This window comes from Apteryx mantelli, chromosome 2, assembly GCF_036417845.1.
Source record: "Apteryx mantelli isolate bAptMan1 chromosome 2, bAptMan1.hap1, whole genome shotgun sequence".
NCBI lineage: Eukaryota > Metazoa > Chordata > Aves > Apterygiformes > Apterygidae > Apteryx > Apteryx mantelli.
Genome location: NC_089979.1, coordinates 152,176,593 through 152,193,773, shown reverse-complemented (window position 1 = coordinate 152,193,773; position 17,181 = coordinate 152,176,593). Strand labels below are relative to the sequence as shown.

Genomic DNA, 17,181 nt, shown 5'->3' with positions numbered 1-17,181 from the left:
TTTCGTGCAGTCCTTGTTGGTGACCTGCCTTTGGCAAATGGCTCAGACCCACCACGCTTGCACGCAGCCCCGTCCCAGCCACATGGCGGCTTCCCCCTGCAGTCACCTGGTGCCACAGGCAGCGGAGCCTCAGCTGCCAGCTGCAGGACACGTCGCGTCATTTGGCAAATAGTACATTCTTACCAGTTGCTGTAACCTGAATCCCTGCTCTTTTGGGTTGCCCTGGTGGTTATCCTGCTGTGATGGTGTTAATTGGTGTTGCAAGCGTAGGAAATAAAATAGCCTTGACTTCCCTGAACCAGCATCCTGGGAGGAAAAAGCTAGGAGATTTCTTACGACACAGACAATGTTGCTCTAAACTTGAAACGACCACTATCACCACATTTTTTGGCAATCTCAGAGCAGTATAGTCATGATATGCAGGTTTATTTGTTGGCATATTTCAAATAATGGACTTCCAATACTCCTGTGACTTGGAAAAGCGTATGGGCCATTTCCTTGGTTGCATGGGTTCCGCTGTAGCCCAAAAGAAGAACTGAGCAGAAAACACATCCATTTGCCTGATTAGAGCTTTCAGACCTTGTTTCCAGGCTTCTTTCCACTGATAGCTAGGATGCTTCCTGCAGCATTGACATGAGTGGGTTTAATCTTCAATGGACATAATGTTTGAAGCTGACAAAAAAATTCCATTGAGTTCAGTGCTGGGTGTCCTTTCATTTGTATGAGTGAACTGGTTCCTTAAAGAAGTATTAAAGGACCTAGTTACTGAGTTTTCTTGGGGCTAGGATCATCTTTTTTGCACCTGTGTTAACTTTTCCTATTGTAAACCTAATCCCCCTTTCCCCAAGAAAAACAAACAAACAAAAACGCCGCTTAGCAGCAGTTGAGATAATGCCAGAGCTTAGGAATCTGGATTTTTGTGTTTACCTTGGAGCATTTGGATAGCCTGGTCATTCCCATGTTCTGGCTGTTCAGTGTTTCCTGGTTCCTGAAATATTAAAATGTTATATATAATCTCTTTGATACTGTTTTTTCTTGCAGCCTTGGCCTTCAATTTCTGTAGTCTGTTTTGGTTTTGAACTATCATACAATTTATACCAGACACTCTGCAGTCTTTCTGATTTTTTTTAGGTGATTTCATGCTATAGTGATAAAGAAGCTTCTGATTCTTTTATTATAATGTGGATTTTTAGTTTTGTATGTTAAAGTTGCCTAACATTATTGTTTTGAATGACTTACGACTTTATTGACACCTAACCATTCAGGCAGAAATATTCCATGCCTTTTGCCTGCTTATGAATTCTTAAGAATGTAATGCACCTGCTGTTTGGACCAAGGACTTGAGAGAATTGCTCACCTGTTGAGATGAATCTTTTTGCTGTGGAAAATAGGCCAAAATAGAGACTTCTGAATATCTGTTTTTATGTCTTCAGAGGCTTGCTTTGATACATGTAACGTTATTCTCTGAAAACCTGTCTGCATTGTGCAAGCATTTAATTTATGTTTGAGGCAATTGAATATTACTGTGGGGAATGAAATTCTCTTTGCCTTTGTGATATGAAATTTAAAGCAAACTTTGAGTAGGTAGCTATGATTTATGCATTTTTATTTTGTTTGTCTTCTTTGAAATACAGAGTGCTGAATTTTTGGCAATATTCTATGCCTCTAACTGCAATTCAAGTCAATTGGCCTGCACTGAATGTGATTTAAAAGCTGTAGGTGTTCTGAAAAAGCCAATTTTCAAGATGTTGCAATGGGTATCTGATAGGGATTGACATTTGATTTGCAGCTCAATTCTCATACACCTCGTGTGTTCATCATGCCATATTAATGTGGAGTTGTTTGTTTGAGTTCATTAACATGCCAATACTACAATGATAAATTCTATAGGAAAGTTCAGGAAGAACTTTTACAATAGCTTTGTATACAGTCCATATTTCTGTGCTATGTAAATAGGCTTGCAGACACCCACTAAATGATGAAAGTAAAGCAAAAAAAATGACTAATTATTCCTGTTGCTTTCATCTGATATGGTAGGCTTTTGGGAAGAGAAAAGGAGGGGGAAGTAAATGATTTTTTTAATTAAAATCTTACCTCAAACAATATAGGTATGCTCTTTTAGCATAGATGCTGGTATGTAATTATAGTTTGGGAATTTTTATGGTTATTTTTATGGTTATTTTCACTTTTTACATTCTAGTGCACTGTTTCTTTTTCTCCTTCCAAGTAATTCATTTCACCTTGACCTACAGTTATTACTCAGTTTAGACAGTGAGCTCACTGTCTAAATCCCAGAGTTAGACTAGTGCCATTAGTGAACAAACAAACACCTAATGCTCGTCTTAAAATCTCACTGTGTAGGCTCTGGCACTATTGATGAAATGTGTCCTGTGTAGTCACAGTGCATCCAGTTCTGGGCTCCCCAGTACAAGAGGGATGTGGCACTACTGGAGCAAGTCCAGCGAAGGGCCACAAAGATGATTAGGGGACTGGAGCATCTCTCTTATGAGGAAAGGCTGAGAGAGCTTGGCCTGTTTAGCCTGGAGAAGAGAAGGCTGAGAGGAGATCTTATCAACGTGTACAAGTATCTGAAGGGAGGGTGTCGAGAGGATGGGACCAGACTCTTTTCAGTGGTGCCGAGCGACAGGACGCGAGGCAACGGGCACAAACTGAAACACAGACACTTCCATCTGAACATGAGGAAAAACTTTTTCACTGTGAGGGTGACAGAGCACTGGAACAGGTTGCCCCGAGAGGTGGTGGAGTCTCCTTCTCTGGAGATATTCAAAATGCGCCTGGATGCAATCCTGTGCAATGTGCTCTAGGTGACCCTGCTTGAGCAGGGGGGTTGGACTAGATGATCTCCAGAGGTCCCTTCCAACCTCAGCGATTCTGTGATTCTGTGATATCTTGACGTCCATTCTGGAATGATTTTTCTTGCTCCAGATATTACAGATGCTGGACACAAAATTACAAATGAAGCTGAAACCAGCACTTGAGGCCCGATCAGTTCCTCTTTTGCTTTCTTTTCATGTTCTCCTCATCCTTTGTGGCTTCTCAGTGTAAGCATGGTCCTCTCGATAGTAGCATCTTCCCGGTTTGTGGTGCCAATAGTGAATTTAAAGACTTTTATGCAAAGTGTATGTGCACCTGAAACTTTGGTGAGCCGTTAACAAATTCTGTCTATAAGAGAGTCTTTGATTATGCATCCATGCAAGTGTCCAAGCCAATTGGTCCAGAATTTGCATGGTTTTTTCCCCCAGTGCTTTGATTTCAGGTACTCTGATTACCAACACACTGTGCAGTGTATACCAAAGAGAGCAGCTGGGGGAGATGTTCTGTCTAACATTGTGGACTGTCTAGAAGACAGGCATTCAGGATATTTTTGTAGACATGTCTTGGCGCTTAGCAGGTGTGTTTATATTGGCATTCTAGTTCATGTCGGAAGTGCACTTTTGACAGAAATCTCCCATCATCTGAATTTAAGGTGCTTTGGTTTGCATCAGCAAGCAGCCTCAGAGTGCGTGAGCTGGATTCCTTTCTGGTGAAACTACCCCAGGAGATGAGCTGCTCAGGGATGTTCAGCAGACTAGACTAGGCTAGTCCAGAGCGAAACCCCAGAAATGTGTGCAGCGCGGTGATTAGGTCCTCACTGCCAGTCATTCTGTCCTGTTGCTTACTAGTTTAGACATAGCCAATGTTGCATGTTTTCCCACATGCACATGATTAGCCAAATGTTGCAGGTACCTTGTCTCCATAATGAGAGACAACTCACTCCCAGATAAGAGAATGTTTATATAACTAGTAAGAGGATATAAGCCTCTGATACTGCTCAAAAGGTAATACACTCTGTTCCAGAATTAGTCTGCCTTGGATTGGTGTGTGTGTGTACCCACAGAACAAACTACTAATATCAATATGAGCATATGGGCAGGGTAGTTCCAGTTGCTTTAAATGTTTGACTTGTCAGTAATTTGTGTTTAGAAAGTGGAAACAAGAAAGCAGAAACAAGGAAGAGGAAGCAAGAAAGATTAAAAAATACTTTAGAGCTGGAAACGAGAAGGGGAAGACAGGACAGAAAGACAAAGCTTATGTCATTATATAGAGAAGTAGGAGTGAGAATGAGAAGGATGTAAAGAATGAAAGACAGAAATATTAATGTTCTGTTTACATTCCGTAAAATTATTTTGCAAAAATAGGCTTGTATCTTGGTTTGTGTGGGTTTTTTTTTGTTTTGTTTTGTTTTTTTTGCTTTGATATACAGAACATTTAAAACCTTTTAATCCTAGGAGTTTTCTGCATCTTTATTATACCTCACTGGGATTGGGGAGAAAATGTTTTTTTCAGAGCCGCTACAGGAAACTTTACTTTGAAATTGCTGACAATTACTCTTGGTATCTCCTTTCAAAACATTATGTTCTTATGCATGGAACAGTAGATACAACAACAGTTAAATAATATGTTTCTTCAATTCAGAAAAAGGAGAACCTGCCTGACATACTGCATTTCTTGTGTGGAATCGGCTTATGGGAAAATGGTCCTTTTTGGATCTCCTCTTTGGAGCTTAAGTTGTCCAGAAACTTTGTAGGTGAAGAACTTCCTATCAGATTGCTAATAAATCTTGGACTGTAATATTCAGATAAGCTACCATTTCCAGAGCCGGGTATGTAGTTTGTGGCTTCTTTGAATTTGCTTTGTCGTTCTTTAGAGCCTTTCAGAAAAGCTATGCTCATACAACTGTATTGGAACTTAATAAATACTAGCAGAATTACTCTTGTATTAAGGGGGTTCCTTCCCATAATGGAGCTGGGGTACTAGAAACTGATATTATTCTGTGCACATACTTATCCCCCTCCCCGTGCTGTTTTGAGCCAAGTAATATTGGAACTGTACCTGGAGCTTATGCAATCTGAAAGGAGAAAGGAGGTTTATTTGGTAAGATTCGTTGCTCAAGATATTAGTTTGTCTGACACAAAAAAGCTCCTTGTGGATTTTGAAATAGTCCAGGCTGGGGACACTGAGGAAAATGTATTTCTGCTACACTTTTTTTAATAGAAAACTTAATTCAATCTCTCTGGGAAAATCCAGACACAATTTCCCTTGCCTACAAATGTGCCAAAACTATATGAATTTGCAAATGATTATTTTTCCCTCTTGCAGCCTTTCTCAAAAGTTGATTGTCAGTTTTCGCAGAGCCTGGTAAGACTACCCAAAGAACCCCACAGTGAAAAAGATAGGTAGTCATTAAAAAAAAATCAAAACCCAAAACCCCAGTAACTTAGCCATCTACTCCACAGAACAACTTTGTGTGTTTTCTTTATTATACATAACTCTTGCTTTAACAGACTGGGTCTCATCTGTGAAGAGGCTTCCAGGGTTCCAGCTTTATGCTAAAATGCCAGAACTTAAAACAGATGTACTGGATTTTCTGGGTTTTTTAAGCATGCTACAGTCCTAGGCTCTCCACAGGTTTCTACTAAAGAGATGGCAATGGTATCAATGTTACTGGACTTCCAGTATAGCCACAAAATATAAGCTAGACCTTTCTTATTAAATGGGATTCTTTAAAATGAATCTCTCGTAAATGGTTGAAAACATGAAATATTTCATCTTAAACAGGCTGTCTGTCCTACTGTTTTGAATCTACTGTCATACTTCTCTCAAAGTGTTTCAGGATGGTTTTAATTTCTATTACAGTTTAATCTCATAGAGTGAGATTTACAAAGGTGCAAAGTACTTGCACCACCTTATTTTGTATTGCTTTTCAACTCTTTGCTTTTGTATGGTTCTCATTGTCTTCATTTCATCAATACTGTCACTAAAACTAGGTGTTTAAATTTAAAATTCTCTTTGTATAAGAATTCAATTTTGGAAATAAAATGATAGTTGTGAATCTATGAGTATGAGTTGCACATTTCAGATTTGAGAAAATAATTAGCTACTCAGGTGATATTGCTGAAAGGCAGCATGTGGAGAAGCTGCCAAAATGTTTGACAGTGTTCATGGCAGTTTTTCTAAAGTTGGTAGTTATAACCACGATCATTCATCACGTTGAAGTCTGGGAAATTCAAAGGCAAAGTAACCACGTGAATTTGCAAGTGCTGTGTATCATCCTTGAAAGGTTGAGAGATCAGAGGAAGTGCCCAGTCACAAGGGAAAGGCAAATGCTGTGCACATCTTCAAAAAAGACCAAAAGGATGATCTGGGGTACTAGAAGCCAGTAAGTCTTATTTTGGTCTCTGGGAAAATCATGGAGCAAATTGTCTTGGAACACGTTTCTGGGCACATGGAAGGGAGGAGGTGGTTGGGAACAGTCAGCATAGATTCACCAAGGATCAGTAGTGCCTGATCAACTAGAAGGCATGATTACCTTCTGTGATAAAATGACTGGATACATGGATGAGAGTAGAGCAGTGGATGCCATTTACCTTGACTTTAGCAAGGCTTTTGAGACTCTCCCATATTATTCTTGTATCCAAGTTGGGACATTACAGTCTGGATGGGTAAAATACTGGTTGGATGGTCAGAGAGTAGTCATTAATGAGTTGTACTCTACCTATACTTTACATACTCAGTATAAAATATTCTGTCTTCTCATAAGGCATGGTAGCATGATCATATTATCCAGCTGAGGAATGGATTATTTAAGCAGATATTAAACTCTAGAATGTATAACAAAAATAGTATTTTTCCCTTTAGTATTCAGACCTCTGAGAAAGAATTTAGAAACTTTGTCATTTTGGAATAGTAACACTACTGGGGTGTATTTTTTGTCTGAGCGTTAAAAAAAAAAAAGAAAAATGCAGTAATCCTCTTGAAAATTAAACATAACTATTACAAGATAGCTTTGGACCAAAACTGACTATCTCAGGAGGTATCAAAGTAAAGTCTAGCCAGAGCCAAACCTGTTGCTTGTAATCAGTTCTTCACTCAAGTTTTTAAGCTCCTGTTGGATAAATTGAGCTACCTTGTAAAGGTTTGCCTCTACATTAGGAAGATGAAAAGTCTGCTTGAAGAATGCGTGAGACTAATACTAAAGTCTAATAGTTGTATAAGGGGACGAGGATCTAGGGAAATAATCCTTCGTTCTGAAGCCTTTTTACTGTGAAACTGATTCACTGTGACTAGACCTTTTTTTCAGGAATGATTTGTTTTAGACCATTTTCTGATGTATGTTTATTTTACAAGGTTCCTCACAAAGTGACAACATTTAGCTAAGGTATATGAGCCTTACTAGATCTGCCAGCTATTACTGTGGCTAGACTGTTTCCAGTAGCCAAGGAAGTTCAGGTTTCTCCTTGTTGCATCTCCCCGCATAGTGTGGTTATGCTTGCAGATGGTGTAATAACACCAGCTTTCTGAAGATACAGAAAACAAGGGAAAGGGGAGAAGAGATGTAAAAATGTTTGGCTATTGATTATATCAATACTCACAGATCATTCTGACGGCTGAAGTGAGGATATGCAGTCTTTCCAGGAGTCTCTTTACTTGTTTCACTTTGGTTTTAGAGTGGTTTTAATCTTGAGAGTGAATCTTGAGTCTGTCTGTCTTGTTTTCTCTGTCTGAAAGTATGGCAGGTCCCACTGATTGGCTCCCACCTTAATAGCAGGTAAGGGTATACGGAAGAAGTTTTTATATTAATAAGTCATCTGTTAATGCTTGACTTGATTTAAGTCACCCCCTTGACACTTCATAGCCTTTGAGTTTGCGTAAGTGTGATATAGGTGGAAAAACAACCAGAACATTTCTAATTGTTACCTGCAAAGGGCTTGGGGTAATTAGGGTTGTTGTATAAGTGACTTGCCCTTATTACTGCAGTCACTTCTGGGGTTGCATTTAAAAGCGAATATAATTTTTAAACACAAGGAAATGTGGGTTCTCCTGTCCTCTCTTTCTTACCTCTCCACCTTCCTAGTGTATTCAGTACATGAATTTTTTTCTTCAAAAAATAAGTGAGGAATGCAGCCCACGCAGTCCTTATCATTTCCTTCAAAAATTTCACAATAAGCAGAGATCAAGCATGAAGAATTTAAAACATAAAATTAAAACAGCATGTAGAAGTTACAGCCTCAACTTACAGCTTTTTAACTGTAGAGTTGTTTGAACTGGACATTTACTTAAGAAAGCATCTGAATATTAAATATTAAACATTTTAACTAGCTCTTTGTAACTAGCCAAAGATACTTTTTAAGATGTTAAAATACAGACTGTCATTCTGAAGTATTTTAAAAATGTATTTGATTTGAACAGGGCCCACTTGAATGCTATGCCTAAATACTATTTCAAGATTTACTTAAAGGAATTTGCTAGCTGCCTGAAAAAACATGAACATATTTTTGCCTCGCTGAAGTTTTTTGCTTTCTCAGTTAAGTTGCACAAAATCTCCTATCTTACTGAATTCAGGAACTTATTATATATGTGCTGCACACAGTATAAACATATCAGTTATCCAGAAGTTAGAAGTGGGCAGTGTCTGTAGGAGAGCAGTAGGAAGTAATATTTTTATGATATGTATGGTAATTTTATACTTGACATGAAAGGTAATCCTTGTTTTGTGAGTTTATTGCAGCTTTGTGTGTAGACCAGTGCTTTCTAATTTGCTTACATAACTCCCTTAAATTATAAGGAGATGAAAGATAGATATTGCAGTATGAAAATCTAATTAAAAACAAAAAAAACTAAAATTATTTAACAAACAAGGCAAAATACTACCCACTGAATTAAATCAGATGTTTGTTTGTACAAAACCTCTTTGCAGACTGAATGGAAGCGTGCTGAAGTCGTAGTGGCTGTTGCCATAGAACAGGTAATATTTATTGGTAGCATCAGTCATGGTGCCGCTACGGGAAAGGAATAGAAATTCCACCCGGATGGAGCAACACCTAATGCCCAGCACTGTCTAATAATAATAATTAAATTTTCTTGCTTATTTGATTAGCTTCTATTGTATGCTTCAGATCTGTTTTTTCAGTTACTCTCTACAACTCATCCATAATCTAATAAAATCTAATAAAATCTTAATGATTTTCCTTAAATGTTTTGGTGAATTCTGATATCCACTGCTAGGAAAATAAAATTTGTTTTCAGCCATTTGCTTGTTATAGGCAGTGCCAATAACCAGTTGTTAAAGTTGCATAATACCTTCTTTTATATCCCTATTTTTGTTGCATGAATTTACAATTCTGTAACATTTTCTTCTAAGATGGGTGGCTAACAGAAGAATGTCTTGGCTTTCTTTTTCCTTCTTCTTTTTCTAATTTCAGTGGTGAAGGCACCTGCTGGGTGTCCAGGGTAAAAACAGCTCCATCGGAAGTGGCTTTTTTATTTTCTTGAGAACGTAGGAGGTAGCCTTGGGCAACTGCTTTAAGCTCAGAGCTGACTGAAGTTCAGCCTGGAGAGAATCAAGATGTTGGCTGAAGCAATAAAAAAATGATGGAGTTGAGGCTTTCTGATTTATTAAGCCTTTTAGAAACTCAAGTTCACCGTCTAAGTAAACCATGAATTTCGGCTAAACTCAGGAAGCTGTAGCTGCTTGCTTTGTTTAGTTTCTGTGCTTTGTAAGCTAGAAATATGAACTTTTCCAGCCATTTATGCTTTTGGCCACATCCAATTTGGATTAATCTTACTTTTTCTGAGTAAATTGATGTCTACATAAGCTATGTTCACAAACAGAATTCAAACTCGTGTTCTAAGTACAAATAGAGTTCAGAAGAAATCATTTGATGAAGTGATCTCATAGTAACTGAGCAACTGTTTTGTCTTTGTGGTTCATCTAGACATTTCAGAACTGTCATAACCTTTAACAAACCACTTATAGACCTAATCTTCATCGATTCCTTCATCATCTCTGTAAATTTGCTAAGACTTAGATCCTGTTATGCCACATTGCATTAACAGGGTATCATATGGCCTTTACTTCAAAGAACCTACAGTCTAAATGAATAAAACCAGACATGGATTGAGAAAGTGTTATGAGACATGGCAGAAAGAACAATAAAAATGGCAAGCCTCATTTACATAACATTGTTTTCTTCTGTACGTGTAGTTGTTAGGAGTTAAGTTTGAATTCAAAAGAAAGGGATGGGGAGAAGAATGAGGGAGCCCCGGGAAGTGAGAGGAGCGAGTAAAAGGAAGCAGGGGAAAAGCTAATGCGGAAGAGGAGGGAAGGCTGGGGGAAACAAGGCAGCGCGCAGCAGAGACGATCCAGTCGGTTCACAACGTTTTCTGAATGTGGAAAGATCACTGGTTTGGTTGCTCCTTCCAGCTGCCCTTCCTGCTTGGTGCCTGTGCCGTTCCTCACGACAGGTTTCCCCCGGCGGGGCGCCAGCCAGGGATGAGGTAGCGGGGGGCTTCCCATACCCCGGTTACGTGTGAGGGGGTCCCCAGCAGAGCTCGGAGCCCAGCGGCCTCTGCCAGAGCTCGCGTTCCCCCACTTGCCAGGCGCAAAAGTCCCTGTTTTGGCTGCTTCTGCAACTCCTCCATGCATCTGGAGCCCAGGCCTGTTGCAGAGCAGAGGCACTAAAGTAGTAATCCAAGAGTGAAGTGTGTTTGCTTCAATTCGGATATGGTTATCAGGGTTTTTTTAATTTATTTTTAATTGATATTTGTATATGTTTGTATCTTGAGGAAAATAATGTAAATAAAATGGAAGGTGTAATTAATTGCTTTATGCCATTCTGAAGTAACCTTTAAGAAACTTGTTAGAGGCTTTAAAATATTTTGGATATTTTAAGCTTTAACACTGGAAAAATCTCAAATTTGAAATGCATGATTTGTGGAGGAGTAAAGCGGTTGACTATTTAAATGATGGTATATCCTTTCTCCTTTTGAAAGAACCAAAGCACACGGCATTTTTAATTTTGATGAGTCTACATTAAAAACTTTAAATGTTCCTAAATGACTTTAATTTGCTGGAGTACTGCCTTTTTCCTTCAGATGTGTTAGAATTCATATTAGCACTACTTCGCCCTTGTTTCTGAATTATTTTAATGATGGCAGCCGCTCCACTAAGCTGTCTGTCAAGATGTGGGTGGCAGGCTATTATTTCACTTCATAAATCATAATTTACGGGGGTTATTTATATCCATCTCGGGGATAAACACTTTATGCTTTGTGTTTTCAGCAGCAATATAAAATGTAATTGATACTTAAAGCAATATGTTAGAAATATGGACATAGAAAGCCAGGGGGAGAAAATCACAAATGTTTAGTTTTTCTGTGGGTTGGTCTACATACTGAGCATTTTTTCCATCTGATTTCATATTCTTAGCACTTCAACAGAGGATGATGATGAATTACATTTACATGATTGCTGCCTGTAGGTTACTATAAGGATGTTTCTTTAGTTACAGACACTCAACAGATCAGTTAACAGGGTTATCTGTAATGTTTCTCTTGCTGCTAAATAAACTTACCGTTTTGTGCTATTGTCTTCTAGATTCATGAAAAACTACATTATTATGAAAAACAGAACCCTGTGCCCATACTCCATGGTGCAGCAGCCTTGGCAGATGATGTAAGTGTCCCCTGCTGAGATCACTGGTACCAAGTCTCCCAAAAAACCGTCTACAAGCAGAACTCCTCATAGTGCAAACATATGAATGTAATCCTCTGAGCTGAAATCATAAGAAGCTGCAAATGTTTCCAGAGGTGCTGTCATCACTGGGCTTATTGCTGATATTACTTTGATATTTATTCACTTGCCTGTTATAAAAACATTGCGTCTAGATAGCCTCTTGTTCTGCTTTGGTAACTACGTAATAGAAATTACAGGTTGGAACGCTACGGGGAGGGAAAAAGCTGTCAACTATTGGTGTTTTGAGAAAGTCACAGACAAGAGGAATGCTTTGGAAAAATAAAGACAAATGAGATAGCTGTACTGCTGACAGAACATGAAAAATGACAGATAATACTACAGAAATGAGGCATATGAAATACCTAGGAAGAAGGGTTGTTGAAAAAAAACTATTTAAAAAAAAATACAGTAGTGATTTATGGATATTAGAGCTTTCCAAACTACCTTCATAACCAAAAAATAAATTGTAGAAGTGGTCGGCATTGATGGAGTAGTTAATTTCCTGTTACTATAATTTTTATTTTAAAGAAAAAAAATCCAACCTGCCATTTCTTGCTATTTGGTTAATTCAGGGATTCAGATGAATTGTGCACACACCTGTATAAACTATGACTGAACTTGAGGTAGGCCAGGACAGAGAAATGTTTAATAAACTGTGGTTTAGGTAAAATCCAGAAGTCTTTGTTGCAATTGATGATCTCAGGTTGTTTTTTGGAAAAGGCAGTATGTATTGGGATCTGTTTCAAATATGGCATGTTTGAAACTTGTCATATTTTATAGATGTTTTAAAAGCTTAGCTTTTTTTTTTTTTTAACATAATTAATACCCTTTGATTTTTAAATTAGACAATTGGTTAAATGTTGTGAATTGAGAATGGCAACATCCTAAAGAAACATTAAATTAAATATATTTGAAGTCTGTGTAAAAAAGGATATATTGTAATTTAATAATGTTTCAGTGGGAGGAAATCTATATCCTATGACATACCAAATATAATAATGCATTAGCTTTGACATTAGGTATATATTAGTAATATTTGTATAACCTTCAAGTAGCTTTTAATAATGTTAATAGTAATTTTGAAAATTAGAAAGCTAGTTGAAATTCTCTTCATTAAGTTCCTGGTGACATATTAATAATCCTTGTTAACATTTGTGTTACTGATCTCTGGGCTAAAATTCTTAATAAGAATCAGTTGCTTATTTTTGGATGCAAAACTAAGTTTTTGATATTTTTAGAAATGCTGAGCGACTTTGTTCTTTTTCTACCCCATTTAAAATGTATGGTGTGGAAACTCCCAAATTAAAGTACTCTGTCACTCTTCAGTTATGAGAGGTTGGGGGGTTTTACTCTATGAATATCTTTTAGTAGTATTTTTTAAATGTTCGTATGTTAAGACATGAATGTCTGTAGACACCTGCCAACTTTATATGCACAGCTTCTTTTTAAAGATCCTCTTGCTGGTGCTTCCTTTTTGCATACGTGTAGTGGAACAGCTGGTTTTATGGGCAGCATCCTAAAGAAGTGGAGTGTCCACTGGCAGCTGAAGTCAGGCTACATGTTGCAGGATTTTGTATATTTTCAATAGTTATCAGCAAACCTCAGGCTTGTAAGTTAATTTACATACCATGGTTTTTGCAGCTCTAAGACACATGGAGCTTTGGGATTAAAGTGCTATTCAATGTTTGGCACATTTATCTGACTAGTTGTCAAGTTCAGGGATTTAAGAGCATATTAGTGATATAACACACACTTTTATTTCAATATGCTTTACATGAATGTTTTTTCCCTAGTGATATTAACTGTTTTATAGTTAAACAAACAAGGAAGTATTCTTATTAACAAGTGCATGTTTCCTGTTTGATTTAAAACCTAAATTTGGGGTGCTGCTAGCATGACTAAAAACTGTTTTAAGAGTGTGTCTTTATTTTTATGTTCAGCACTAATTTTTAAAGCAATTTTAGCGGTAGCAATTGGAACATTTTCATATTTCTAGCTGCCTTCCCTTCTCTCCCCTGAGCCCCAGTGACTTTTCAGCTGAATTTTTCATCAGAGATTCTATTTGCCTCTTATTTTAGAGCAGCGGTGTCTGATGCAGAACTCTTGGTTTGCTGCAAACTGTACAGACATTGCCTGAGGTACAGTTATGCGCTACAAACTAGGCCTTTAAGTTATTAGAAGCGCTATACTAACAAAAGAAGGTTCAAAACTTTCCCAAGAAACTTTGAACTCTCAGGTTCCAGTATTCCTTCTTTAGCCAAACTCACTCCAAATCCATGATGGCTCTGCGCTGCTTTGTTTTCGCCTCTCTTTAATGGCTGCTTTTCATAAAGAGCTTGGTAAAATGTTTGGTTCCCTCAGTAATGGATTTTAGAAGAGTTTCTCTGGCAGCTTTTCTGGCAATTGTCTTTGGCAAATATGGTGATCAGCTGCGGTAACGATGTTTGTTCCTGAAGTATTCCACCGAGCTCCTACCATTAGCAGTCACAAGTCTTTGCACTTGAGCAGCAACAGCAAAAAGCAAACAAAAATCCAGTCCAAAGCTGCTGGAAGCATGGCAAGCAGCTCTGGTGACATGTTTGCTAATGGAGAGCATAGCCTTGTGTTCCTGGTTCTTTAGACATCACAAGCATTACATGTACCCCTAAGACTTTCATAGGAGTAATCGCAAAAATCTTGTAAATTGTGTGAGTGAAAACAAGTTTTTAATTGTTGCATCTCTGAACAAATACTTTCTAAGTTACAATGAGATTAAAAACAGTCTGTTAAAACAACAAAATACTCTTTTTTCTTTCCGACTGTTCTAAACCTTATGTACCTGTATCTACATATGCACCATCAAAGCAAATGGCAGCTCTGCTTGTGCATGACTTTTGAGAAACCCTGAAGCGATCATTCTTGTTGCCTGGTTAGTAGTCTTGATCAATGCAGCTACAGGTGCCTCGATTTTCTTCTCTAGGAATGAGTAGCACAAGCTAAAGAAGAGAAGAAAGGGGAGCCCGTATCGCTGAACTGCTCTCATGTCTGTCACAGATTATTTTCAGCTTTGCAAAGCTCTTCCCCAGAACTTGCAGACTAGATTTCAGTCAGATTACCTTGATTCCTGGTTTTATGTGCATCAGATATTTCATTTGGACCTTTCCTACAGAGATTTTTTCCTAATCCTACTATCTTAATATAAGATTGTTAAGATTAGCATTGATATGTCTGATAAACAATTTTGTCTTATGAATTACAGGGAATGTAGGTGATAAATTTTTGTTTTCAGTTTTGTTAACTCTGTGTTAATTTGAAGGTTAAAACAAAATGTATTCAAAATGAGTTTGGTGTTTTTATAGTTGCTTCTGTAATTGTATATTATGCATAATTTATGCAAAATATGCTTATATACCAGGGGGTTTTTTTGAAATCTTAATTTATAAAAAAACTGAAAATAAGAATTTAAGCTAGATGAATAAAATTGCTTGCTTCAAATCACCAATCTTTCTCTGAGAAATTTTTTTGGTATTGACTTAATGCAAAGAAAATAAGTGATTATCTGAAATCAAAATTTGGATTATGAGCTATGTTGCTTCAGAATTTTAAACTATAGTTCAGTGTCATGAAATATGTTTTAGCTATTTCTTCTGCTGGAAGAACAGTTGAAGTCTGAATTCATCTAGTAAAATATGCCTCTTGAGTCCAAATTAGTTGAGAATGTAGTGATAAGACAAACTCAAGACATGAACCACCTAGCCATGGGCTGAAATGTTAGACTGCTGCTCTATTGCTCACCAAACCACAGTTTTGTAGGGTAACCAAACATAAGTTACTGATCTTGTTGTTAGGACATGCTTTGTGCATTTTGGGGGCTTGAATAGCTGATGACCTGTTATAAACCATATTATGATTAACCTGCTGTACATTTAACAAGCTGCTTCCAGTGTACGTGTAAACATAATAAAAGGTTCAGATTGCTTGCACTGTAGGGGCACTTTGCTTTCTTATCCCAGTCCTAAACAGCACTGCTACTGTGGGTTTTTGGAAACAGTGTGGATTTCACCACCTCATTCAGAAGCTGTTTTTTATAGACAGTGTCAAAGTTTGATCCAGTCATTTTTACAAGCAGTCCTTTGTCTGCACGCAAAGGGCCATTCACTTAAATGAAGTGCTGGGATTTGCCCTTATTGCTATAAATCAGAATGTGATCTGGCTCCGCTCTTGCCAGAAATGATTACTTGTGTTAAACTGAGCCGAAAGGCCTGGCTTAAATCTGGTCCACTGAGGGCCAGAAAAAGAAGCACAGTGATTGACGGTGTTTTTCTTCATGCTGGCTTCTGTTTTAACACACTGAAAAGTAATGACCTTGAACAAGATAGATTCTCGGTTGTCGCTGATGCACTGGATACCTCAGTGCTTTCCTAACAGTCTTTGTGTCGATTCAATCTCCCGCACAGCTGACTGAGGAGCTGCAGAGCAAGCCACCAAACAGTGAGATCAGAGAGCTGCTGAAGCTACTGGCAAAACCCAATCTCAAGGTGAGGATGCGTTGCACCTGCAAAATGCTTACCGCATGGGGGTGTGCACCTGCTCGCTAAGGCAGCATGGGCTTCCCTCTGCTTTAACAAATACGTGCATTTTTAACAAGGGACACAATATTGATAGGAAATATCTGCTACAGAGAAACACATCTGATATTGCCAGTAAGTTATTACACTGCTACTGATATTTATAAATGCAATGCTATAGAGAGCTATTGTTTATTTACAGTGGATACTCCAAAAAGTAGCTATTTGACTTTTTTCTTTGGCTAACTTTTATTGCATGTTTTTCATGAATTTATTAAAAATATCTTTTTACTAAAAAGACTTAAATCATAACTTCAATTTAATTGCAAGTTAAATGCCTTGTGCATAAATAACATGACCTTATACTTGGAACAATGTTCCTAATGGATGTAATTTTCAAAAAATTCTCATTTTAAAAAGTATTCTGCAAAACTCCAGGGGTTCTCTGTAGTGCATTTTGGGAACTTGACACCTTTTATTTGACAGTAGAATACAGGACCGTAAACTCAGTCAGGTTGGAAGGGTACTTGGGAGGGCGTCTAGACCAATATCCTGCTCAAAGCAGGCTGTGCAGGCCAGGTTGCTCACGGCTTTGTCCAGTCAGGGCTCAAAAATGCCCGAGAACAGGCATTCCCCGCCTTCTTGGGGCGGCCCGTTCCTATTCCTAATTATCCTCATAGTGAAAATTGTTTCCTGCTATCCAGCCAGAAGCTCCCCTGTGTATTGTTAAAGCATACGATCACGTTATTTCTCCACTCTAACAGAGCAGTCGAGCACTGACGGCTTTAGGCACATATTGCAACAATAACTAAATGCAGCAGCTGATAGGTTCAGAGAAAAACTTTGGCGTTGGTAAGAGGAGAAATAGCACTTTTGGATACAGTCGCCTCCTTACATTCCCTCTAGCAGTGATTCAGAACCTGAGATACTGTGATATCTTCAAAGTTTTACAAAATTTTAAAACATAGAGCAATGATGTCTCTTATTTTAAAGGTTTTTGCACAATTGTTTATTTCACAGTTACCACAGTAAAATGCTGCTTTTCTCCGAAGTGATGAG

General features: G+C 38.0%; 1 protein-coding gene across 7 annotated transcripts in view; it reads left to right on the top strand.

Moving 5' to 3' along the window:
* Positions 1-17,181, top strand: part of MPP7 (MAGUK p55 scaffold protein 7) — a 181,159-nt gene that overhangs the window by 85,687 nt on the left and 78,291 nt on the right. For all 7 annotated transcript variants that reach the window (XR_010883523.1, XM_067291837.1, XM_067291841.1 and 4 more), the window contains 2 exons: positions 11,438-11,515; positions 16,012-16,092. Coding sequence is in view for 6 of the 7 variants with exons in the window: in XM_067291837.1 (XP_067147938.1) it covers positions 11,438-11,515; positions 16,012-16,092 (159 nt within the window). In the remaining variant the exon portion in view is untranslated. The remainder of the gene's footprint in view (positions 1-11,437; positions 11,516-16,011; positions 16,093-17,181) is intronic.